The sequence below is a fragment of the Xiphophorus hellerii genome, chromosome 14 (assembly GCF_003331165.1).
Source record: "Xiphophorus hellerii strain 12219 chromosome 14, Xiphophorus_hellerii-4.1, whole genome shotgun sequence".
NCBI classification, from domain to species: domain Eukaryota; kingdom Metazoa; phylum Chordata; class Actinopteri; order Cyprinodontiformes; family Poeciliidae; genus Xiphophorus; species Xiphophorus hellerii.
Window position 1 is genome coordinate 10,739,177 of NC_045685.1, and position 27,032 is coordinate 10,766,208.

Here is a 27,032-nt window from a genome sequence, read left to right on the forward strand (position 1 = left end):
TAGGGCGGTCCTAGTTACAGAGCCTATTCAGGGGTCTCAAACTCCAGTCCTCGAGGGCCGCAGTCCTGCAACTTTTAGATGTGCCTCTGCTGCACCACACCTGAACAGAATAATTAGGTCATTAAGGCTCTGGAGAACTGATCTACACAAGGAGGAGGTCATTAAGTCATTTCATTCCAGTGTTTTGTACCTGTGGCACATCTAAAAACTGCAGGACTGCGGCCCTCGAGGCCTGGAGTTTGAGACCCCTGGATTTGGTTATCTTGAGTTAATCACATAGCAGCTGCTTCTTCTGTTCTCTTGAGTCACAGGTGTGTTGCACCTGCAGGCTGCCGTAATGTAGAATGCAAAATTCAGAGTTCTTGTTTATTTCCTTCTGTAGAAACGGTGCAGGAACTGATGAACCCACAGAACAAGGAGTTGTCTTGTGCATCCCTGTCTCATGTACAGTTCCTCTGTTTCTGGTTCATAAACTTCGACCCTTAATCATCCGTCAGCCATCACTCTTGCTGCAGACCATCTGGTGTCAGCTTCCAATTTGACCCGTTTAGATGTCTTCCTGCAAGCATCTCTCACTAGGCACAAATTCCAAAAGCAAACAAGAGTATTTATATTTGTAATTAATTTAAACGCATCACTATCCCACAAACATCCTGTTTCCAGCAACCCAAAATATCCTTTTCTGTTAAAAAAAAGCCCAGGGTGGCACCCAATACGCCAACGTACTTGAACCGTACAAATGCATAAAAATTCTCCCTACTTTCTGACATACTGATAGTTCCTCTTCCTGGATATTTACCCTGACTGTTTCTTCCCTTTGCTGGACATCTTTGCTTTTTTCCGCCAGCCTGGATTTGATCCTGTCATTTTTAATCTTCAGTGCTACAATCTCTTTATTTAACTCTTCATTTTCTCTCTCTAGCCACTCGAGTTTTTCTGTTTTTTCTCTTAATTTGTCCGCTGCAGTGTTTCTCTGTTTTTTCCGTTCCTCTTCCAGTTTAAGTGTTATTCTTAATTTGGCTTCATTATCACATCTTAGTTGGTTTATACTTGCATTTTCTTCCTCCAGGTCCAGATTAATTTTTCTGATTTGTTTTTTGTAAAATGCATTTGATTTTATAAGTAAGCTATTTTCCTCATGCCAGTTGTGTGTCTTGTCCGTTCTGTTTAGTCTCTCTAGTTTGATCTTCAGACTTTCTACGGTTTTCTGTAGCTCTTGGTTCTCCTCCTGCAGCTTGCTGCGGTTCTTCTGTAAATTGCTTATTTTTGTCAACAAAAAATTATCCTCTTCCATCTTTGCTCTCTGGTTCAAACTGCAAATGAATTTCTCTGTGGAATCTGGCAATACAAAGGCAGCTGCCAGTGATGTCATAGACAGGATGAGTGACATCACTATGACATCAAAGCCACAAGAAGTCTGTTGGGTGTGGGGGAGGGGGGGGGATGGTTTTTTTAAAAACTTTATTCACAGACACACTGTACAACGACAGAGTGAAACATTTGTTCTGCCTCCAGAAAAAAAACAAATACAGATAAATATATTCAAGATGAAGAAAAAGCTACGGGGCTTCGGTTCCCAACTGTTCATTCAAAGCAGTACAGAGTTCAATTGTTTTAATAGCTATTTTCTGTCTTTGATAGTCTGGATATAAAACTTAAGTTCATTGTAAAATGCAGCAAAGCATGGCTTCCCATACCTGGAACAATGAATATGATATTTAAATAGTGACAATAGAGGATTTATGAGAAACTCTGAACTGTTGGGCTCTTTGCACCTCAGCTTCCGCGTTCGGGGCAAAGCGGCTCAATCTTTTCCGATCTATTGAAAAAGGCTCTTTACACTGGGCGTCTGCAGGGCTTGTCCAAGGTAACAATTAATGATGAACATCGATCTGAAGCCCCAACAATAAGCTGGAGAAAGGTTTTAAGATGTTCGCCTCGTTATACACAGATGCGAAGGTGAGTTTTACTTTCTTTAAACTTTGTGGCTAACATTAGCTTTAGCTTATGCTAGACATTTTTCTTGTAAAAATGTGCTATTTAAGTAACAGTTTTCATCCATTCTAACGGACAATGTTTTTACCTTGTTTTCAAGGTAAAAACCTTGAAAACAAGGTTTTTACCTTGTTTTTACAAGGTTGTCGTTAGTGTCAGAGACCAAGTAACGGTCTAGGGTACTATAATGTCCCCTCCAGTTCTCCCCGGTTCCTACGCCTACGGCTCTGACTGTAATCCTGGACCTGTGCTTCTGTCTGCTCTGTCCTCTCAACCCTCAGCCGATCACAGTACAGTCACAACGCTCATACTGCTGTTCCTTCCTGTTGAAAGGGAGTTGTTCTCCACCACAGTCGCCCCGTGCTTTAGATGTAGAAATTGTTGGTTAATCAATAATCAGATGGGCTTAATTTATATCCACTAATCAGTTTGTAACAGTGATGAACTAAAATTGTGACTGGATCTGAATCTACGTATTTTTTGTTCAAATGAATTGAATTGATTTAAACTGAATTTAGACCAAACCAGACAAAAACTGGTTTGGATGAATTTGACCTGGTTGAATTATAAAGTGGACTAAGCTGACAGCAGTGCAGTAAATTCCCTGGTAGATGGCTTTGCTGACTTTATATTTGATAAAAACAAAGTGGACATGAACAGCGGATGGCGTTGCTGTCCAAATCCTCTCTGACTGTGGAATAAACTTCACACTGGACTTCAAGCACGGTCGATTCTGTGCCTCCACACTTTTCCTTTAGGTTCTGGGACCTTAATTCCCAAATTAAAGTCAAAATGTATTTTCATCTATAAAGGCAACTGGGCAACTTTATATCCCAAGTATGACGTAAAGTAATCTGTTGTCAGATTACTTTACGACTAAGAGTCTTCAGTCAGAGGCTTCATCAAGTTTGCTGTAATGCAGACTGCTACAAGAGATCCTTCCTAACAACCATTTGAAGAACCTTGAACAACATGATATTTAACCATATTTTACTTAATTTTAGGATCAATAATGTATTCTTGAATTCAAATTGAATTTAACTTTGTATGTCTCTTGAGACTCCAGTGGTTGTCTACACCTTCTGAATCTCTCCCAAATTCTTTATTGGGCTTCGTTTCACAATCCTGACAAAACTGTGATTGTCCTAGCACTGTATTACTACTGTACTGTGGGTTTGCTGGTTTCTATGAGGGTGAGCCACCAAACACCACTAAGTTAGCAATAGCTAGGGATGAGTGTGCTAACATGGAGTACCTTAGCATGGTAAGCTGCTCCAAAAGTCTAAGGACGTTTGCGTTGTACAGTACATGGTTTCTAGGGAACATGGTATTTGGCGACCCTGTGGGGTCCCATGGGGTTGACAGGCACCTGGTTTCTCACATTCAGGATTTGTCCACCCAGCTGGATGGGGCAACATCTATTTTTAAGTAGGATTAAGTGAGGGGCTATCACCATCACCTGCTGTTGAGTTCCTAGATACACCTTACCTGCTAAGGTTGAAGCAGTTTCAGCTTTTCCTCATTCTTTTTTAGTGAGACCCTTGCAAGAGATTTTTGTCAGCTGTCTTCCAGTATTTCCGACTCCGGCTTTCTTCCGCCATTCCCTCACTCTTACACTTTTTAACTTCTATTTGTAAACTTCAGAAGAGCAGAAGATTTTATATCAGAGTTAATTTCAATATTTAACTTACACTATCCGTGAGGGTTAACGTGTTTTAGCTGGAGGCAGTTTGATTAAATCTACTAAGGATCTGGGGTACAAGGCTCACACTAAACGGGTTTAATCCATTCAGTCTCTGTCAGAGAGCTGACAGAAAGTAAGACCCTCACACTCCACATTTAAACATTCCCTTCCCCCTTTGAAACATCCCATCCCCCCTCGTCTATTACTGCGCCTTTGTGGTTTTGTGATCGTGCTCTGCCCGTGTACGTCCTTCAAACAAGAAATTTGCAGTTGCAAATTCATGCAAGAGCTCTCACTCAAAAGATAGAAACAGTATAATCCTCTCTTTGCATGAGCTTTACAGATATATGTATGGAAAATCCCGCCTCCACCAAGCTGTTACACATGGGGTGTGGTCTGTACTTCAGTGGGTGGGATTTTCCCTCTCACATGGAAGCATTGGTGGTTCAGTGGTAGAATTCTCGCCTGCCACGCGGGAGGCCCGGGTTCGATTCCCGGCCAATGCAACTGCTTTTGCTTTCATTACTCTTAACAATCATGGCAGGGTTTAAAAAGATCAGAAAACAATCTTAATCTATTTTTACAATCTAACTATAAGACTTTTATTGATACACGGAGGAATGCCTGTTAACAATCTACCTATTGTTAACAGCAGTTTGTCAGGGAAGCTCCTTAGATTAGCTGAAATATGTTTTACCAAGAGTAACAACTACAAACGTGCTTTCTCTAAATGCCTAGTTGTTTGAATAGCATATGAAGTACCAAATGCAATAATTAGAAAATATTAGGTGGATATGACAATGATTAAAGGATCAGCTTAAAGCACAATGTTGTATTTTCATTATCTAGGTTCTTATGTAAAGTGACAGTGCAGCCAAGAACAACAACAGAGGTGGAGGCACAGCCTAATCCATTGACCTGGTTCTTGTCCAGGCTTAAATTACAAGCAGACCTCGGGACAGATGTTCAGGCCGTGCTATGAGATTAAAAATAAACATGCAGGAAAACAGCACAACAGAAACCCTTAAATATGAACCATGTATTTACTGGATTTATCCAAGCTTTGAGATGGAGTTAAACTGATTTGATACTGGTTTGTTACAAGCCGTGGATGTACTGGAAATACAGAGGCATAAAAACCAGCAAAGGGTGCAAATTTCACAATTAGTCTGAACAAGAAAAAATACATTGTAATTAAGATTTGTATTTATTGTCTATTACTGTCTCTTTGTAATACTATATAAAGTACTTATAAATGTGATCCATATTTTTAGGGTTCTACCTAGACACTGGTTTGCATCGAGTGTGAACAAAAATTACAGTTTTCAGAACCACCAGCAGGGGGCATCGGTGCACCAGCAAAATCACAGCAACTCCAAGCAAACCACTAACTTTTAGGGTATTGCATTATGGTACACCAGCATAAATATCTATTCATGAGTCTTTGGTACCTTAAGTAAAGCCCAGCAAAATAAGCTGCTTCCAAATGCTCCTAGAAAGAACATAGAGTACACATACATCCAGATGTTCTGGAAAACCTCTGGAGCTTTGTTAGAGAATATCAGTGATTAAACAGCATCATGCAGACAAGAGCACACAGGGAAAAAGATGTGGCGAAGTTTAAAGCAGAGACACATTATAAGAAAATATCATAAGCTTAGTATATCATCTTACTGAACTTAATCCATCATCTGACAATGAAAAATAATCACCATCACCTATTTATTTTGCACTCAAAAAATATGGCCTTTGCGAAAAGGAAACAAGGAGAACGCCATTTTTAACAGGAAGGCACCTGAGTCTGTTGTTTACTTCAAGAGGGCAATTCCAACATGTGGAAAAAGTCACTCTGCTCACATGAGAACAACATAAAAATCCCTTTGTGCTGAGGAAAGCTAGCACATCATCCTGAAAATACCATATAACCACGAAGATACATGGTCGTGTCAGCATCATGCTGCGTGGGTGCAAATGTTCAGGAGAGACGGCAAAGCTGGTCAAAGTTTCAGGGGATTGATAAAGCTCTATTCTATAAAAGAAAGATTCAAAACTTCTGAAAATTTCATTCAACCTCAAAATTATGCTGATCTTGTTGGTCAATTATACAAAATGCAGATCAATACGTTGAGGTTTATGGCTGTTAAGGAAAATGAGGAAGAGTTCAAGGGGTATGAATACTTTTGGAAAGCACTGCATCTGTTTGTTCTTGTGTAAAAAAAATAAATAAAAAGCTACAGTTCAGTGAATCCAAAATGCTAAATTTAGGAGAGTTCTCAGTATTTGTATACTCAAAACCAGTGCTTGACATTTAAAGAAAAATAAAAGATTAAAATGATTTTCAAAAACATTTTAAGAAATTTTTGTGTTAAATATATAAAATCAATGAAAGTTTAATGAAATTCCTAGAAAACACAGATGACTGTTCAAAATAGCAATCCCAAAGTGATTCATGCTTCTTTTTTGAAGTTAAGCCCTGAGCGTGTGACATGACTTCTGCAAAATTCAAATTTCCTTTATTACTCAATTCAAAAAGCAGTGAGCAGTATGGGCTGTTTAATGCAGAAAAAATTAGGCGGCTGGGTTTTTTTTCACGCTGTTGCAATAACCTCACCCATGACTCTGGCGTGAACTTTGACCCTGATGCAGACGTCGTCGCTGGTCTCGCTCAGCAGCAGCACCTCCTCGCAGAGTACCCCCTCCTGCAGGGCCAAGTACTCACACGTTATCTTCAGGCCTCCTTAAAAACAACACAAACACACACAGTTAGGGAGAGACAAGGCGGAGTGATCGGGTTTCCTCTCACCGCTAAGCTTCGTCGTCTGGTTTTAAAGCAGTTCAGGATCATCGCAACAAACATGGCCTGACAGCCGCCTCGTGACTAACCAGTCATAAATTTAATAAACATGGGGTCGCACCTGCTAAAAGTCAGCTGTGGAGCAGTTTTAGACAGTAACATAAAGGGTGTGACAGTGAGGTGAAAGTAAAGGTCAGAATTGCTCTTTAGTTTCAGACTCTGAGGAATTTCTATCAACTGATTATTAGGGGTGAACCTGTTTTCATTTTCTGAGTCCTATTATATGTTACTGTTGGACTCTGAAGAGAGATATCCCTGCTGCTGAAAATACGAGGCGGTCGAAGAAACGGAAGTTCGTGACCTGAATTTTGCACAATAAAGATGTAATGTTCAATCCACATGTACTTAGCCTCATCAGTGTTTATTATTCAATTAACAGAAATCCAAGTTTGTAACATTTAACTAATACACTCTGATAGAAAGCAATTTATTTTTCTCTTAAAACTTTTTTTGGGATGAGAAATATTAATGGAAATGAACTGATAATGTCACAAAAATGTCAGGAGACCAGAAGATTGGATTTCTCTAATCAAATTTAAATAAAATAAAATAAAATAAAAATAAAAACCTGGCCTGGTTGAGAAAAGTGGATGACATTTTTGGATTCAGCAGTGCAAACGTAGTCCTAATTCAGTTGAAAAAAGATAGACAACTCAAAAAAATATTTCTTGTAACCCAGTGTAATTTTAAGCTCAACTGTGGCATGAATAATGTGTGAGGAAGAAATAGGCTCATCATTTTACTATCCCTGATTGGAAAACTGAGTCCAGGCGCCTTTAAGTCGACATTACTTTAACACAAACTAAAACCCAAACACTTCTGCAGCAATTAAGACCCCATCAGGTAGTAAAAAGATAAATTATAAAGTATTATAGCTAAACAGAGCCGTTAAACTCCTTTTCATGTAATATATTTTGACCAGGAACTACAACCTTGTCCACCATGGTGTTGTAACTCATCATAAAGACTGGCAAGTCTCTGTGGCGCAATCGGTTAGCGCGTTCGGCTGTTAACCGAAAGGTTGGTGGTTCGAGCCCACCCAGGGACGAGTGGCTTTTTGGTTCTAAAGCACTTAGAAAAACTGTGACCTCTAGCACAGGAAAACTGACAAATAGGATCTTATCTATGTAGCTAAACATTTTGGTAAATGTTTGCTCAACCAGCATTTCAATGCAGGTTATCTTAGCAGCCAAATGACCCGGGATCAGGAAACAAACTCCAAGTGTGACTTATCCTATACATGCCATCTGAATATATATTTTTTAGATCTTAAGCAAATATTTTTCTATGCATGTTTTCAATATGTCATGTTCAGTTAAAAAAGTGTTTTAGTAATCTGCTGTGCCTTCCAGAAGGCGTCGTCCCCGCTCATCACCTGCAATTATTAACCTTGTCATTATTGTCTGCAGCGTGTTAAATACTAGCCGAGTGTCGGCATACGGCTCGACACGCGCAGCTGAGTGTGTAGCTCTGTTTAAATAAAGCCGCAGCACCCAGCTCACTGCTCAGAGCCTGTTAAATGGTAACATGATCCAATGCAGGGCTTTCTCGCCACAACCAATTCCTTATTAGCTGCAGAACTTCAGAGAACCTCGATAAGAATTGAAGTTATTTTTAATAATCATATCGATACTGATTTGACTTGTTTTCATAGAAATGTTGTGGTTAAATTTAGCATAGTGCTAAACCCAAAGGGTTGTTAATTTATTTTCCAGGAGCTGGTGTTATGGAAGATGCTTGAGCATAGAGCGCATGCCCTCTTTTAGACACTAAAAACTGTATTTTGGATGCAAAGTCTAAATTTCCTTCTGCAGAGTCACCTGTGAACTCACCCTCTGGTGCTGCTGAGATGTCGGTGATTTTGAGGTGTGGGTTGGGTAAAGGAGCCGGACACACATCTTTACCCACCGCTGGGACCTCCGGCAGGGTGAACACTATCTCATAGCGATGCTGCGTCTTCAGAAAGCCAACCTATGGATGGTGGAGAGATGTTTTTAAAATGGTGAAGAAGCGATGATATTTAGCTCTTAGTATAAAATGAAATGCTACCTTTGAGAGAGTAGGTGGAGAAGCAAAATCAGGACCGTTGTTTATAAGACGCATGGTGGTGGCAGCATCATCCTGTGTGGCCATTTCAGTGTCTATGGTAATTCAGGAGAAGTTCTCCTTTCTTATTCCATACAATTTGTGTAATGCACCAGTCAGGTGGTTATTGTAAATAAGAATTAGTTCTTACTAACTCACCTGCTTTAAAAAATAAACCAGGAACACTGGTAGTGAAACAGCCCCACAGCATGATGCTTCCGCCACCATGCTTAACAGTAGATACACTTCGTAGGTTTAAAAGTCTCACCTTTGCTCCTAAAAACAGTCATCATGTCATGCAGCTCAATTTATGTCTACAGTGACTACAAATCTTTTCTAGGCTGCATTTGGATTTTACTTGTTGACAGCTGCACATTTCAGTTGTACTCGAAGATGTCTATATTAGAGCAGCTCTTCCATCTTGGTCAGCACCCTGATCTTTCCTGACCAACAGTCTGGACCACATGGTTGAAACTTTAACATAGTTTGGCGTCGGAACAGGACAGAGATTCCAAACGTTTAGGTTAGTTTTGGATGTGAGAACCGAATAAATCAAATGTGTTATTAAAAGCCAAATATTAACTGCAGTCATGCTGGAGCTTTATGTCTGTAAACGTCAAACTGGCATTGAGAAAAACACAAAACACAATCAAAGAAAGAACAAACAGCTTAGGTTTGGCATCATCGTGTAAAATCTCAATCAGTTAAGGCTCCATTAAAGAAAGATTTGATAAGTAAAGAGCAATAAGTCATATGAGAAGCAGCTGACAAAGAATTTTTGCACTTTGTGTTTACTGTTTTGATGGATTCTGATCTATAAAAGGCTGGACTGGTAGCCGGATTGATTTCTGTTAACAGCGATATATCACATCTTTTTGAATCAGTAGGGTTAGCTTAAGGTTAAAACAAGGAACTTGAATGATCTGGACTGCTGTTTTGACTGTTTAACATTTAGAACTATCTTTTTTCAAGACGTTAAAGGGATTTTTAACGTGATAAAGCATGAAAGGATTCATAAATGTGGACTCTGTTTGTGTTAACAATGTGAAGACGAAAAATATGGTGGGAAAGGGTTAGAAAGAGCAGCAGAAGGTAATTTCCCGAGGAGCAGGGAAGATGTCACATCCCAATATTCAGCAAAGAGAAAAACTCATGAAAAATCATCCCAGCAAAGAGAGAGGAAATCCTCACACACTAGACAAGATGAAAGCAGAGTAAGATAGAGGACGACAGTGGGGAAGTGCAGGCACAGAGAGATAACACGTAAAGGCCTCCAGCTACAGTGGGAGGGGGCGGCGTCGGCCCCTAAACAGCCCCTGGTTTCAGCGACGAGCCGAGCCGAGGCTCCAAACAGCATCAGCGCAGGGAACACTCAAGCAGCCTTGCCCAGAAAAACAACAATTCACCAGACAGAGACTGTAAACTGTCTGGGGAAATTTGATCTCGTATCTCATAAACTATTATCCTGAAGCATTCTAAGAAAGCAAATTTCTCATCAGCTGTTTAATAACTTCAAAAAGTACAACTACTCTAAATCTCTTCTTTCTTGCCAAAAGCAGGTTTTACCATTATAAAATGACAAAAAGCAGAACACTGCCAATCACCAAGAAACTATGGGAAGACCATTTTAATCATTAGTAGTTTGTTGAGAAGAAAAGTAGAGAACTGCACAACATTGGAGCAGTGCTTTGCATGACCTCTTGAACTTTTGCCTTTACGGAGTAAAGTCCAGATAGGATTGTGAATAGAGCTAAGTAAGGGCATCCCGGGAAGAAAAACTGTTAGAGGCCAACCAATTTGATTTAGTTTGAGCTTTTTACCAAAAAGAAAAACATAATGGACAAACATGTCCATCTCTAGACATGCAAAACTGGTAGGGACTGAGGTCGTCACAATACCAACATTATTAACTCGATACCAATACTAAGAAATATACTCAATAGCATTTTTGATCATAAGATTTTTTTAAAATTAAGGCACAGGAATTTTTCTAATTGACAATCACAATCTGAAAAAGTTTGCATTGTATTTATTAAGCTAAAACTTTTGCACTCATTTAGAAAAAAAATTATTGCAAAAATTGCTTCAATGGATTGCAAAACAGTAAAGATAACAGAGGAAGTGTTGATATAATATTCAGACATATAGTTATTTTATTCCTGTTACCATAGCTCATCTTTATTAAGTGTGTCTTTCCAACTCTCAGACGTTCTGCTGCTAATACACAAATCTTCCCAGTAAGATGATTCTGTTCTGAAGCAGGTTTTTCAGTGTAGGCATATTTGTGGATACTACAGAAACATTTAGGTGTACACAAGGTATGCTGTTATACATTTTAGGTCACTTGACAATCAACACATAAAATGTCAAAAAATTGTATGTCTTGAAAAAAAACCTTGCAAGACATGCAATAAATTTCATTATTAGGAAACTAAATGCACCAAAGTCTAAATGAGCCCTACTGCAGTCACATTAAAGCACTGGCATGCAGAAATGGGGTCAGATAATTAGGCTTTTGCTCAAGTGTTCAGAGGAATCTGACATTATAAATTAATTACTACAAGTTTTTAGATTTGTAGATGAACTGACGGTGTTTATTTCACTTCATCTGAGCTAGACGTTATCTGTTTTCAGGATCAAGGTGTATCGTTGTTTTAAAAGTTATGGATTCAAAAAGAAGAGGACATTTTTCTCATCACATTTAAATTGCTCCAAATGAGATGCAAGAAAAACAACCTGAGTGACCAGAGCTTTTTCTGGTCACTTAGCGCATAGAGTACTGCTTCCCTTCCCCCACCTGTCAGTTGAAGAAAGGGAACTCTCATAATTTCCTTTGATTAAAAAAAAAAAAGACTGATGTGAGTTTTTGGAAATTTTTTTTTGCATAAAACACCAACAATCATGGCTACATCGAACTTTATAAAGGTAGGGATGTTTTGAAACACATCTTTGCAACAAGTTTCATGCGCTTGTGTCTGTCGATACAATAAATACAGCTTGAGGCAGGCTTGCTGGTAAGAGACAGCCTGGGTAATTAATGAGCTAGCAATCTTTAGCTCATTAATTCATCTTCAATCTGAAAAATATTTTTCAAAGAAAATACCTATTTTAAATAAATTCAGGCACTAAAGGGTTAGGAGAAATTAGAACTGATCAAAATATGCAAGTCAGAGCTTCATAAAAACCGGAGACTAGAAATTGGACAAAAAGAAAAAAGCACATGTAGTGTCTGGTTATCAATCAATACGACCATCTGCTTCCTCATTGGTTGACGCAGTGCACTTTTGTTTCTTAGATCGGCTCTCTTATTTTAGCTCAGTTCTGTAAGACGTGGCCCTCTGACAACCTCTTAGTAACTGATACCACCTCATAACACAGGATTTGATTCTTGTTTCATGATGGTCTCCGCATGGAAACATAAAAGTCGTCTGTGAAGAGCTAACATTCTTTAAAAGAAGCATCTCAAAATTACTCCTTAGTGGAGCAAGTATTGGAGATTTAATAATGCATGGCTTCTGAGCAACACTTCTTCAGCCAATCTCTCATTACCATCTCCGCCTCTGTAATCAGAAACAGTGGCTACACTCAGAGAAATGATCTGTGGTTTGTTCCAGAGCCCTGACATGAAGAGACGGAGCTGTTCATGTTTTATAGTATCTGACATTTTTACAGCTGTTTTATGCATGCCATTACCGTCCCACATACTCCCACCACATCTTTGGTCCGCGTACAGAGATCAGCAACCCCCTTGCTGGCTGTCACTATAGCAACCCTCCTCCCATCTCAGCGGCGAGCTACGATGCTGGCCTGGCGGCGGTCCGTGCCCACTCTCGAGCATGTTTGAGGAGCTTTGAGAAGGAACGTGGATACATAAACAGGCCAGTTTGTAACTGTTAGGGTCACAGCCAAGATTACAGTTCATACACACACACACACACACCCCAGCGCACACACACACACACACAAACGCAGTTTTCAAGCAAACACCTCTATCTGCTTGTGAATCAGTGTTAACACTTGCAAAGGCTCAGTTACAGCACAATGAGGAACTTTGAGTGACTTGAAAGAACTCGTCTTCATCATTTTGCTGTTCTTGAGGCAGCAAATGAGGCAAAGAAAAACAACGAGGTTCAGTATCGTCATAAGGTAAACCTTAAAAACTGGTCCATTTATGGAGCACTGAGCTAAATAGACAGATCTAAATGTGTTCCTAAATTCAGACAACTACAAGTGATATTTGATAACGATATATTTAAACTTGATGTGAAAATGGCAGAAAACGAGAAACATGTCATTCTGCATTAGTTATGGGCATTTATCACATCGTTTGTCATTTATTGTGAAAATTCTTTAGGATAAGAATTTTGATCTGTCGTCTCAATAAATTTCACTTAATGTTAGGAAAAACTGACATTATTAAAAATGTTATTTTTTTACTATTTCCTCCCCTGTTTGTTCCACAAAAGCATCAATAGATATCAGTCAATTTGAAAATGTGTTGAAATGTAGCCACTGTGTGCAGTTGTTTGTGGCGCTATGAATGTCGTGCCATGAAAACTCAGTCATACACTTCCCTAAAAAGAAAACATAATAGTTTTCCCATTATCATTATCACAATAGCACCCCAATATATCGTGATAAATTTCTAAGTCCTTTTCACCCAAGCCTACTCTGCTCCCTGGAGAGTACTTTAGGATGTTCGTTAAATGCAGGCAGCAAAACTTTTTAAAGTCACTCAAACTGCCCACTACATGAAATGCGCTTCATTTTATGTGCCAACCACTTAAGCACACACTAATGAATGGCTTGTAAAAGGCATCGAGCGATCAGAGTGCCTGTCTTTTCCAGACACTTCCCTCAGGCTGCTGGGAACTGCTTGCAGAGTTGACAGCCAAACAAGCAGCTTGGTAACATCAGAAACGTAAACATTCACCAAGCAGTAAAAGCACTAATATGGCCCACAATATGAATCTTCCCACTTCAGGATGTCTGCCAAATGTCACTTATTTAACTTGTCCAGACCCGAAAAGGATATGATCTAAAGGGCAAGGCATCATCAAATGACGGCTTCAACACACACACTGGACGTGTAAGAACCAATCTGTGGATTTTAACCAGATTCAGTTGTCCGTTATGTCAGAGTGTTGTAGCCTAAAACAAAACAAATAAATTACTTAGAACTAAGGGTGGGCAATTATTGCATTGATTATCAGTTGCCGTGATAAGAATTTTAATTTAGCATCGTCACTGATCAGAATATCCATAGTTATCAATACATTTGAAAAGACGATTAAATGCAGTTACTTTGTGCAGTTCAGTGACACAAATTACTTTATTATATGGATGCAAAGTCTAAATTATTATTTTATTATTATTCATTATTATATTATGATTATATTATATGTCCTAAAGAACTGAATAAAAAAAGGGGAATATTTTTGCAACAGAAGTATTTGCTTGTGGGCCTATGGTGGCTGTGCCATGCATTCACAGCCATAGAGTTACCTAAAAAAGAAGTGACGATTAAAGCTCTCATCACTTTAGTGATAATAGCACCACAAAATATTGTGATAAAACTTCCAGTCCATATCGCCCACTCCTCCTTGCAGCACCAAAATGAAGTTACCAAACTCTATAATGATTATGTAAATATTTTACACAACATCAAAACATAAGCTTGGCATAATTTCTGTATGCCGTCCATTATACTACCTTTCCCACTAGACGAGCCAATTTAGTGAGAAATAGTTCAGAAAGCAACACCTTTTTGCCATTTCCCTTAAAATAATGGGATTGTAGGCTATATATATATACAGTATATATATATATATATATATATATATATATATATATATATATATATATATATAATTCAAAAATGAATTTCTCCATTTTGAAGGGATTTCCCACATCAAACGTAGCTATAATACAATAGAAGAACTATAAACACAGAAGCTAAGGGAGCTGGGATGTCATGGTATTTCTGTTGATGTTTTATTCAGTAGGCTCGATGCTCCTGAATTGTACAGGTTTGAAAAAGATAGCTGCATTGGAGCACCATTGGTCCACCAGATGCCACCGCTATGCGTCGTTTCATAGAAAATAACAGGAGAATATTTGTTAAGGTGCATTTGGCGTGAAATAGAAAGACCTCGGCTTTACAAAGGGAGGACAAGGTAATGTTACTTGGCCAACTTTAAATTACAGTTCAGACTAGATGAAAAGTTGGGATCTGATCAAATTTACTGTGAATAATCCCACATTCTTTTGGTAACTAACCCAGCACTCAAAAGTAATTGAATAAACCTCAGTGTGTCACTAGTTTGGTGCACTCTGACTCAACATGAATGGTTGAGTCAGACTGGAAGAAGCAGGAACTCCCTGAGAATGTACCCACACCCACAGAGTAGAGATTCATTTTATAGACCAGCACAAAGTATTATGAAGTTGAAGAAAAATAATACATGGTTTTCATATAACAAAACTCTCAAAAGTGTGAGGTGTATTTGTGTTCAGCACAGCTGAGCCAGTACTTTATAAAACCATTTTTACAGATGCAAAGTCTCAACCAACTTTGGACATTTGAAGACTGAAAACTTTACTAAAATAGCTCAAGCTCAGTGAGATTAGACAAAGAGTGTCTGTAAACATACATTATTAGGTGTGTCTTTGATTGGGCCATTATAACTCATAACTTTGCTTTGACATTCTACAGTAAAACAAGTCTTACAGCTAAATTAATGATTTTTACTGTATCAAACAGATTCATACTTTATTCAAAGGAGTAGTGAATAAAACCTCAATAATAGTTTAACAACAAACAAATGACAACTGCTTTTAGAACAAAATGTTGTATCAATCTCTCCGCTTTGGATCCTTTTGGCACCATCATTTGGTTAGCTCCCCACTCAAGCACCAGAAGGGTTTAGGGCGTGACATCAGAGATGTCTAATATCATTGTTGTAAGCCTTTATAGCCGACAGATGAGATTAATGGTGGTAAGAAGAGTTTAATCTTTTCCTGGAGATTTCGCAGATAAGACCAATCCATTTTCACGGAAACTAAGGGGAATTGGCACATTGAATCAAAGCATTATCTCTAAATATCACATCCAGATTTAGAAAGCATGTCATTCAGGGACATATATATTTAGTTTGGGGTTTCTACAGACCGAAAACATGCTCAGTCATAATGTCACTAAAAATGTCCAGCCAACGCTTTAGTCTTCCTCTGTTTTAATAGGAGCTTCAGTGAAGTATCTCAGCTCCGGAAAACGGCTTAACCACACTAATCACAGCATTTATTTACCTTTGCAAACAGTCTTCATGGCACTACTGTGTGCTTTCACTTATTGTGATGTCAACAAAGTACAGAATGAGAGAATTACTTGAGTTAATCCCAGTGAGGTACAACATTTTTAGTCTACACTTCGTAAACATCTGGAAAACCACACAATTTTGCCAATCCTGAAAAATTTCTCAAACATCATAAAATCTGACTGGCATCAATCTGAGGCAACAAAAGTGACACAGGGTTTCCCCCAGTGTATTATAAGCCGCCAGGCTATACTTGTGCCCCCACCAAGCAAAGCATTGGTGGGGGCACAAACCCCCATCTGTTTTTTAAGTCTTTTTAAAATGTTTGCATTTTCTAAGACTTTATAAGGTTGGTGTTTTCCAATCCTTCAATAACACATAATTATCAAGTGATATTTTCAAATTTCCTGTCAACTTTAAACATTTTTTAACTCAAAAACACGGCGGGCCGCAGGATGAATGCCACAACCACCAGGCTTAGCAAGTTTTCTGAGGGAAACCTTGGTGACACATCACTTCCCCTCTCCCTGTCTGGCTTTAAACAAGCCTGAAATACATTTTTTTAGGTTTATGTCAGCTGGATTACAAACACTTTATCTATTTATTAAATGCAAGAATCATGAGAAACTGACTTGTTGAGGGTTTTTTTCCCCCTAACTTGCCTTTAATGCACAATCTTAAATACATATCCTTAACATCTGAATTAACCTAACAGAGCTTACAAAGCTTTCACATTACCACCTGGGCTTTCACAGCTTGTTTAGCTGAATGGTTATCTTACTGTATGTAAAGTAAAAGGAAAGTTGCTCTCTTATTATTTTGGCATAAAGCCTTTAGAAATTATTTTTAACAAAGACCAAATCCTTCTTCAGCCGTTTCCCCACCAGGCATGTCAGACTCTCCTGCACTGCTCTGTTTTGGAGCAGACCACGCGCTAGCTAGATGTTGTATCTAAAGAGCGCTTCATAGCACCAAAGCCCTGATCCTCAGCGACTCCGAAGGTCACAGATCCTTTGTGATAATGATTGAAGTATTTTTTTTAATTAGGTTTGCCTTTTTTGAGCTGCAGGGAATTCTTAGCATTGCTAGCTTGATGAGCTTCCACCTCAGTGTTGTTTTATTTCCACTTCTGGGTTCAAACGGGTTAAATACATCTTCATGTTTTAAAATATTTCCTTTCAATTTCACACATCTTGAATGTAGCTGATGTTGTCTAAGTGAGTTTCTCTTTTCATGTAATATTCACCACAAACTGTCTGGATGCTGCATTTATTGTAATTCAATCAACACTTGCAACTAGGTACTTGTGCGTGTAAAAGCAGGGTTTCATTCAATTCAAGCTTTTATATCTTCAGTATGTCTATCTTAATCTTTCATAATGCCGTGTGTGAATATATCTTTGTGTAAAACATTAATAATAAGAGCGGAAACCAGCATTTATTATTGTAATAATTAAATTTTTTGCCCCACCTTGACCATGAAGTTGCCGTCTTCTTCCATGGTCACCATGACAACAGAGTCATGCAGCTTTTCGTCAAAATGAACGTGGGACGTTGCTCCGACTGAGGGAAGTTCCTCAGGGAAGCGGACGCCTCCCACCTTTGCACATCCTGAAAAATAAGAGGAAAGAAGGGTTATCTGCTGCCGAATGTTCAAAGAAAAGAGACGCTGAGCAGCCGCCACCTGTCTCCCTTCATGAATCCAATGGAGAGCCCACAATGTTTATTCGTCGAACAGTTCAATGTCTAAATTAATATCCATCAGGGTACCTGACATCCGCCGTACTCATCAACTACAACCACAAATCCACATGCAAAACCCCCCCCAAAAAAACAAATTTCAGTCACAGAACTGAACTCGTTTGTTTAAGAAGTTCATTGCTACTCCATAATGTCGATCTGTTCTCCTGCCCTGGACTCCAAATTAACTCCATCTGCTGAGAAACTAGAAATCTTCAGAGAAAACACCATTTGGCTAAAAGGCTACCTCAAGGGTTTCATGCCTGACAACAGCAGAGCTCTCTCCCACAAACTGACAGTGAAAAACATTTACAGTAGCAACACAAACAGTACAAAAAAGCAATACATCAACTTCTGTATTGTTTATGAAGTAGCCTATTAATATCATGTTGTCATGGTGAATAAGTTCTTGATATGAATTTGAAGAGTATCTTCCCACAGAAATCAGGGTTGTTGCTGTTTGATTTTGATACTAAATATGTCCAACGGCGTCTGCTTGTCTTTGTCTTATGTTGCAATTTGCATTTTGTCTCCAGTATTTTAGTTATTGTTGGTTTTTTCTGCAAATAATTGGAGATTTGTTTTGTAGTAACAGACATTGCCAGAGAATCTGAGTTTGGGCTTCCTTTCAGCTTTGAAATGAAGATTGTGATGCTGGAACAAGAAACCACAGTTCTAGTTATATTAGCTACACTGCTAATATAACTAGACACATCTACACATCTTTTAAATATTCTGCTTAGAGATGCATCTATACATTGCAGGATGGTAGCGCTCAACGACTGGAGTTCGGAGTCTTTGAATTAAAGTAATCATTCTTAGAGTACAATGTAAACAAACACAATATAAATATACACATGGTGACAGAAGCAGATGTGTTATATAAAGTACACAAGTTTCTCTCCCATGTGGTTCCTGCTCTATTAAACTTTTATTCCGACTCATATTAGAGATTAGAAACCCTTGCTCTCTGCAAACTGGGTCACTATGATGAGTTTGGAGTTACGTCATGTTCCATATGTGCAGGAGCTCGTGTTAAATCAAGAAGTGCTTTTCTAATGTCCGACGCTTTTTATTGCAAATGTTATGCAATTATGCAATGTTATGATATCAACAACATGGCCTTACTGGAGGTCCTGGAGCAAAACAATCAAAATGCAAACCGACTTCAAATATAATTTACGACTCCAGAGATCGGAGACAGGGCAATCTCCTCAGGCTCTACCAAATCCAGAGTAAAGGATGACAAAAGTCAAAGGAGGTCAGGCTCAAAATGAGTTTTCTTATCTGACGCTGCGCTGTCATTTAAATCCAAAACATATTGGGATTTTAATAAAGACTCTAGCCATACTCAGTTGATCCACTTTTAAAACAAAATCAAATCCATGCATAACGAACACCTGATAGATATTGGTACAGCGCTTAAGCAACAGTCTGTGTTCAAAGTTTGAACATTGTTTAGATTGTTGAATTTGCACTGCTTGAGGGGGGGGGAGTCCAGAAGAAAGAGACACCTAACATGTTGACCCGGTCTCAATCTTGTCTGGTTTTGTTTACAGGACAAACATCTTTTTCCTGAACCACCCAAACTATTTCCTGAAAAATCCATTTCCTTTAAGAAATTATTGGTGGTGTGTGAAACCGTAAAAAAAAAGAAAAAAAAAAAGAAAAACTGGAAACAGGGAGAAACACTAAACACAGCAGCAGCACAATACGCAAAACTCTGGACATATGAGCCTAAATAAGCCAGATCAAATAACCAAGCAATAACAGAGTATTGGCATACATAAAAAATATAATTACCTTCTTAAGAGAAGAAAAATATCACATTGTAACTGTGTTCTATACATTATATACAACATATATTCTTCTTCTTTCATGTAAAGCCAATCCTCCTGAAGGATGAAGGGTTGTTTGAATAAAGCCCAGAGAGACTCACAACAGAGCTCCATGACAACATAATTACACGTTTGACAAACAATAATCTTTATACTTCAGGCTTTTGTAGTGGAAAGCGGTCAGGCTGAAATAATCCCATTTTGACCAAAGGTGAGAGTGTGTAAAAAGAGGATTTCTTTCAGTTTAAGACAATTTAATGAGATATTATCCCATATTTAATATCCACACCAACAAAACCAAGAAGCAGCATAAAGTCATGTCAACTATGTAAAGCCTAAACCATTAGGTTTACTTTGGTAACCAGCCACCATGTTGATGGGTGCAGCTGATCTGTTTACTGGTATTAAAGAGACATTTACTAGTATATCACAAGTTTCATTTTATTTATGACAGCTGCGTAAGTTACTTTGGTAAATGCTAAGTTATGAAGCCTTTCCTGATGAACTGTGCTTTCTGTTTTACTAAAGGTGTTTTTTTATGCTTCCTTAAATAATCATTCTTCAATAATGAAGTGCTAGTCTGCTCAGTTCTTCCTAGGAAGAACTTTTTTCCTTTTGAGCTGTTTAAAGGGCTCTTATCACTTTAAATCCATATAAAGACGCTGCTGGCCACGCCCCCCAAATCAACGTTTACATTCGCACATGAAAATGGCTGCAAACAAATGGACAATTATACAACTATACATGTCTGAATAGCAGAAATGGAACCTCCTGCATAACTAACAAGAAAGCAGCCAATGGTTTCTGGATTGTAAGCCAACAACAAAACACTTGTCTTTTCCAGCAGCCATTGTACATTGGATTTACAGCAGTAAATCCAGCTGAGCAAACATAGATTGCAAGGTAACAGGGCGGTGTCAGCTGAATGTGACTTAACAGTCAGGAAGTCAAAATGGCTCATTTTCCAGACACCAAAAAAATGAATTCATTGCCAAAAGGTGTTTTTTTTTTGTTTTTTTAAACGGTTCGGGTGTTTTTAGAAGCAGTCGAGACCCAAATGGAAGCACAAAACAGGTTCCCTCTCACAAAGGAGTGACTCCTATTTCAAAAGTTTCTTCTGCCATAACAGATACAGTCAAGAACTTTATGATATAACAGCATAACAGCTAACCAGGGGTTTTACAAGTACCCGTAAGTTAAGTTTAAGGTTTTTTAAAAGGCCTTTTTAAGACTAGAATGAGTTGCACTTGAGACCAGCTTAAGTACAAGAATAACTGAAGTTAACTTAATAACATTCTTACTTAATAAAGTATACTTAATTTAAAATAATCAGTACAGTAAGTTAACTGTAATATTGAGTAGATATTTTTAGCTCCGGGATGTGATTTCTGATTCACACTGGATCAGAAAAACTGCAAAATACATAAAAATAAAAACATAAATGCATAAACATATGTGCCAAAAACTATGCCAGGTCTGCTATTCACTATTTATTTAATTGAAAGTGAAAGTTAAATGAAATTACAAACGTTTGATTTGTTATTTATGTGTTTTTACTTAGAAAACTTTCTAAACTTACTTTCTACCTTTGAGTTTTAATCAAAAGGAAGATATTCTCTGATATTTTAGGCAGGATATATTCTATTGTGGCGATGACGTTGGACAAGATTCAGGTTGCACAGCCAAATTTTCCCACTTACACTGAGTCCAGTCGTGTTGGATGGCGTGGCTTTAAAAACAGGACCCGGGCACGACTTTTAGCGATTTGGTAATAACAGATATACTGTTTTTTTTCATATGCAGTTCCTAGAAAAAAGGATCTAACAGTCAGATCAGACATCCAGAGAGTCAATCAGATGAGGATTCAGATACTCAGTCAGATCATATAATCCAATAAGTTTACAAGATATGAAGAACGGTGAAATGCACTGACCTCCAGCTATCTGTGCAGCAAATCAATAGCCACACAGATAGTAACACAGATAAACATAAAGCTATAGTCAGCTGGCTCATATCAGTCTAATCTGTTGTATATCTGCTTATGGTGCCTCTCTAATCTCCCTGACACACAGCGTATCTGTTTCCACTCATCTGAATCTTTTACCTTTCTGGCTTACTCTACGCAGGCTCAGGCCAAGAAAATATGCATTAAATCTGCTTTTGACTCATCTGTAACATCAATAACTAAACTGTTTAAAATAATTCAAATCAAAACAAGGGGAGTCTTTGTGTTTTCTCAAGTGACCGTGTTGTTTTGGTCATGAATTCAGTGACTTACACCAACTAACTAACCAACTAAAAAAATGGTCTTCTAGTCCTTTGAGGTGATTTTCAAACTAGTTCGCCAGAGTTTCCATTTCATCTTTCCTCATTTTGACACCAGTCTTTTTACGTGGCCGTTACAACCTTCCTGAAATCCACCTCTTTAAGAAATAGGGTGGGGAAAAAAAATGAAGAAGAAATTCTGTTAGAGACTTGAGAAGTTCACCTTCTGCAGTCAGAATCCTCTCACACTAGTTGGTGTTTGTCATTGCGGTTTGTGTGAAGCTGCTGCAACTTGAAGGCTTAATCGGGCTGTAACAAGAACCTGGTCAGTCATTGATCTTTTTTGTCTCTCATTACTATGATTAAGTGAGAATATACCTGCTTCCTCTGACAAAAATCGGCTGTAAACTGTCTCAATTAATTTTCCTTCTCACCAGCGCCACCAGAGTGATGAAAAGCTTAACCTGGTGTTCTCGGTTGCAATACGTTGTAATTAAGAGCTTATTACATGAATACCACCACCAGCTTTATCAGTGAAACGTCTTATGTGGGAGAAAATACTGAACAAAGCGACTCTAAAAAAGATCAAAGATAGCCGTTTCAACCCATCTGAGTAAAAAGCTTAGATGTTAATGATAAAATGATGCTTTCAACAGTGAAGTGATTTCTTGTAGTACATTCACATATACAGAGTTTGGCTTTTGCTAGAAAAAAAACTGAGCTTGCAGTTGCACGTTGTGGTATGCCACTCAGGTATGCAGTTTTTTTATTTTGTTGTTGTTGCAGCATGATTGATTTTTCTTACATCTTAAAGACACATTAAATGCACATTTTCAACCCGGTCTATTATAATATATATGCTATAATAAATCTCACTATGTTTCCAGATTTAGGTTGTTTTAGGATAACTAAACATATACCAGAATAATTAGGAGAAGAATTTGTTTCAGATTTTCTTTTTTAAGTCAAATATTTACTAAGCGTTTTAGCAGTCAGGGTTTTGTAAGCTTCTGATGGGTTAACTTGCAACATTTGAACAAAATGAAGTTGCACTTGTGGGTGAATTTTAAGGTAGACACCCAGAGCATAATGCTTCCTTGAGTGACATCATGAAAAATAAATAGGCAGAGTTATCAGAAAGACAATGGTTGGCCATCAGTGGCGGTTTTTGATAAAGGCAATATGGGCAGATGCCCAGGGCGGCACAAGAACAGGTGGGCGGTGGAGCTGCTGTAGGCACTGAGTCCTCAGTGCTGCATCATCAAGAGTTAAAATGCCAGTCAGAGAGGAAGAAACCATTACTCCAAAAGCAACATAAAAATCAAGATTACAGTTTACAAATGTACGCAGCGACAAAGTCGTGAAACTGACTTTGAAGAAGGAGGGACTGGTGCACTGTACACAAGTGATGGCTTCCTGATGAAAGACATTGTGAAAATATTGAAGCAACATGTCAAGGCGTCAACCTGGAAGTTAAAGCTTGCATACAAATGGGACTTCCTAATGGACAAAAAGCATAACCGCTAACCAGCGAGTATGAATAGGCCAAAACACCAACAAACTATTGTGAAAAGCTTGTGGGAAAATATCCAACTTGTTGTTGTTGTTTTTTTTAACCAACGTCACACAGTTTTAAATATAATGCTACTAAAAAAATCTGAAAACTTCTATCTTTGAAGAAAAATCTGAAAATGTTTCACTTATTCTGACATTAGTAATTAAATCCCAACACACCTAAAAGAGGAAAAAAGTTTAATCTGATTTAATGTCAGGCTCTTCTACAAATTATAAAGGTTTTTCTGGTTTGTGCGAGTGAACTTGTACAGCAACCTTCAACCAGGAAACGCTGGTGGATTCTATTTGAGAAGAGTAAACAAAATAACAGAAACTCACTCTTCTTTGCAGCAGCCATGTCACTCGATTTGGGCCAGCAGGAAGACTCTTGGATGTCCACTGTCACAGCTTTGTCATTTCAGCAGTCTGACCTCAGAACAACCCTGCAAAACCAGGTTAGGACGCAATGAGAGAGAGAAGCTTCGGGCAAAACAAACAGAGGAGCGTCATTAAGCTGGGAACAGGAGGAAATTACTAGATCAGCCGATATGTGCTAAAAGAGAAGGGAAAAGGCAATGGCGAACATGAGGGATTAAAAAGAGGATGCAAGGGTTTTTGGCACAACTCGATATTTACAAGAAGTTCAGCAGAGAGATCAGCGGGGTCATGCGAGTGGAGCCCAGAGTACCGTGGACTCCCGACAGAGGCTTCAATTAAAGGAAAACAACAAAACCGTCTAAGAGGCTTAGCTGCGTAGGAGCTGACGCCGCAGTTGGTGGGCTTCGTGCAGACGGAGAATGGCTATAACATCTTATGTTCTGAAAGATATACACACTGCAGACCTTCAAAAAGCTAAAAGCAAAATCTAAAACGGAAGGGAAACATAAATACAGAGCTGGTAGAAGGGAGAACAGAAGAGCTGTTGTTGTGCAACATTTACCAAGGCACGCTTGACACGTTTCTCCTACAGGGTGAGCTGACCTGTTATTAAAAGCCAGGTGAATGCATTCCGTGTCTAAATTAATCTGGTGACATTGTAACAAAACCTCCTAACCATTTTTAGAAGAAGGCAACTGCAGGGGATAAAGTGAGCTTTAAAAAGGGAACAAAAAAAGGAAACAAGAAACAGCAAAATATGCCCCATAGTTCTGAAGTCGACTGAGGCCAACGACTAATGCTATTAGCCGCAAAATACGCCAACCGATGCTTCATGAAAAGCTCACAAGTTGTTGCCAAGTTTGAAAGGCACTGAATTTAGGTTAGCGGTTTATGTAACTTACATATAAGATCAAACCTGCACAGGGGCGTTTTCAGCACGGTTTACCATTCATAGGCATCTCAGTCAGATTATCATTGAGAGTAAGTTCACATCAGTAATTACGTTCATAAAGTCAACCTCATGAGATTCACTATTCACATGGCAATCAATTTGAGTTCATTTTGATGACAATTGCTTACAGCTAATGAGAATTCAAAAGTCAGTTTCTCTGAACATTTGAATGTTAGACCAGAACAAGTACGATGCACATAACACTTTTTTGGTGGCTCCTTTCGACTGATTTACTACGTCAGTGCGACACGGCACAGAGGTTCTGTTGAGGCCTAGTTGAAAGCTGATGTTGTTTTGATAGCTGCCTTCATGTCATCTGTGTTGTTGGGGTTCCAAGTCTGGCAATTTTGGCTGATGACACGTCATTAGCCTGACGGTCACTGATTGGCTAGGTGGTGAAGTCACCGGTTGCGTCACAAGACCAACTCCATCACAATAACACCTTTAGTAAAGACAACTGTGATTAAGCGCAGTAGGTGTTTTTTAGGGACAGTGAGAGACTGAACAGAATGTTTAGCCTAGCTCCCATGTCTTCAATTGTTGAGTTGCGTTTATGTCACACAAATATCACGTCACTCTATTTTCCTGACTCTGGGACTCGGGAATTAAAGTCTTTCAATTAATTTTATGTTTGGTGACATTCCAACCTATTAAGATATGCACTTGTATTGTTAAATCCTCTTAAAAAAGCCCAGAGATAAAAGTTTCTCTCATTTGATCATAATGCCAGATCTCAGTTTCGACAGTATGTAGTTACTCTGGTTAATTAACAAAAGTTCAGCCAAATAAAAAACAGACAGACCATGTGATAATATTGCACAGTTCAGTGACTGGCTTGACATATTTTCTCGCAGGAACCACAGACATCTGTGAGAACAGGGACGAGAAGAATCGCTTGCGGTTTGTCCTTCCTTCTTTAACGTCAGCCGAGGTGGAAGATCAAGGCACGGTGCGAAGAAAGCCTGCAGAGTGAGGAACAACACGACAGAGCACGAAAATCTACAGCGTCGCATCCTCCGAGAGCGTCGCGGATCCAGGGGATGATCTACTTTAAGCAGTGCAAATATATCAGTGCCGTTTTAAGCGCCTAAATGTGTCACTATGATTAGAATAACACCGGTGGGATTCAGATGTGCATGCCTCAAGCATTGGGGGCAGAAGTAGGAGCTAATAAACATCAAAGTAGTTAGGGGAGGGTATTTATCATGTCATTGATGATTTATCGTGATCGTTTTCTTATCACTAGAAGTATTTTTGATAATAGTAGTGAAAATGTTATTTTCACTATTTTCTCCAATGTTCCATGACAGCATCAATAAATATCAGTAATTTCAAAAATACAATTAAGTGCAGTTACTTTGTGCAACTTAATGATGTAAATCACACTTCTCTTATTAAGGAGCGTCCTGAAGAATCCTACTTCTAATTTGAATGTTTTTCAAGAGCAGTATTTGTGTTTGTGGCACAGCCAGGCAGTTACCTAGAAACCCAATTATCGTCATTTTCATCATTATCACTATGGTACCACAAATATTGCGATTAAAAAGTCCATATCGCCCCTAAAAGTATCATACAGATGTTAAATCAAATGCTTCAGGTCATCAGTGTCACATGGGTAAAGGTTTACTTTGGAAACCTTTAAGAATTACAAGGCACATATTGATGGAATTGCTTTTATTTAAAACACAAATTAAGCAATTACTGATATTGTTGCAAAGATGTTACAGTAAGAAACATGGTTAGCAAGGAACCGTAAATCTAGCATATCGTACCTGTATGCTCCAAACATAGCGGATCAGTTTATTTTCATTGTAGTAAGGTATTCACATGTAATATAGACATAAATGAGCCTAAAATTATCTTATTAATGTGCAATTTGACTCAATTGTAGAAATATCTGAAAGGTTTCTAATAAAGTGTATGTCCAGACATTTTTTATTTCTTTTTTTATGATAAATTGGCTATTAGAGCTTCTTCTTTGCACCATTTTGAGCCACTGCACCTGGACGCTCTGCACCAGAACAACAAACCATCGCTGACAGTTATCTGTGTGTGAGTTATACACAACCTGGCTAAAATGCCACTTTAGTTCCAGTCCACTGCGGCCTGCCTTCATCATAACTGGTACCATTTTGCAAAACATGCACCTTATATTTCATATATTTGATGTTCAGAGCAAAAAGGTTATAGCTGCATTTTTTTCCCCCCACGCATTAGCCTCCATATACATATAGACTTACGACAGTAGCCTTCGCACAAAGTGAGCACTGAGTTTGTGGTGTTTGCATGAAGACCATAGTTAAATCCAGAAACCAAACCATGCATTTGTAAATGTCGGCCCTCCCCCACCTCTGAGCCTGAGTTCAGTAAAT

At 38.5% G+C, this 27,032-nt stretch overlaps 1 protein-coding gene and 2 non-coding genes across 4 annotated transcripts in view; 2 read left to right on the top strand and 1 right to left on the bottom strand.

The window, feature by feature from the left end:
* adisspb (adipose secreted signaling protein b) overlaps nucleotides 1-27,032 on the bottom strand; it is a 44,458-nt gene that overhangs the window by 9,199 nt on the left and 8,227 nt on the right. For both annotated transcript variants that reach the window (XM_032584365.1, XM_032584364.1), the window contains exons 2-5: nucleotides 23,670-23,773; nucleotides 17,405-17,544; nucleotides 8,366-8,504; nucleotides 6,291-6,416 (exon numbers count right to left, since the gene is read on the bottom strand). In XM_032584365.1, coding sequence (XP_032440256.1) covers nucleotides 6,291-6,416; nucleotides 8,366-8,504; nucleotides 17,405-17,544; nucleotides 23,670-23,688 — 424 coding nt within the window. In that variant the 5' untranslated portion in view covers nucleotides 23,689-23,773. The remainder of the gene's footprint in view (nucleotides 1-6,290; nucleotides 6,417-8,365; nucleotides 8,505-17,404; nucleotides 17,545-23,669; nucleotides 23,774-27,032) is intronic.
* On the top strand, nucleotides 4,115-4,185 carry trnag-gcc (transfer RNA glycine (anticodon GCC)). Its single transcript has one exon. It is a non-coding gene; the product is annotated as a tRNA-Gly (tRNA).
* Nucleotides 7,508-7,581, top strand: trnan-guu (transfer RNA asparagine (anticodon GUU)). The gene has a single exon. It is a non-coding gene; the product is annotated as a tRNA-Asn (tRNA).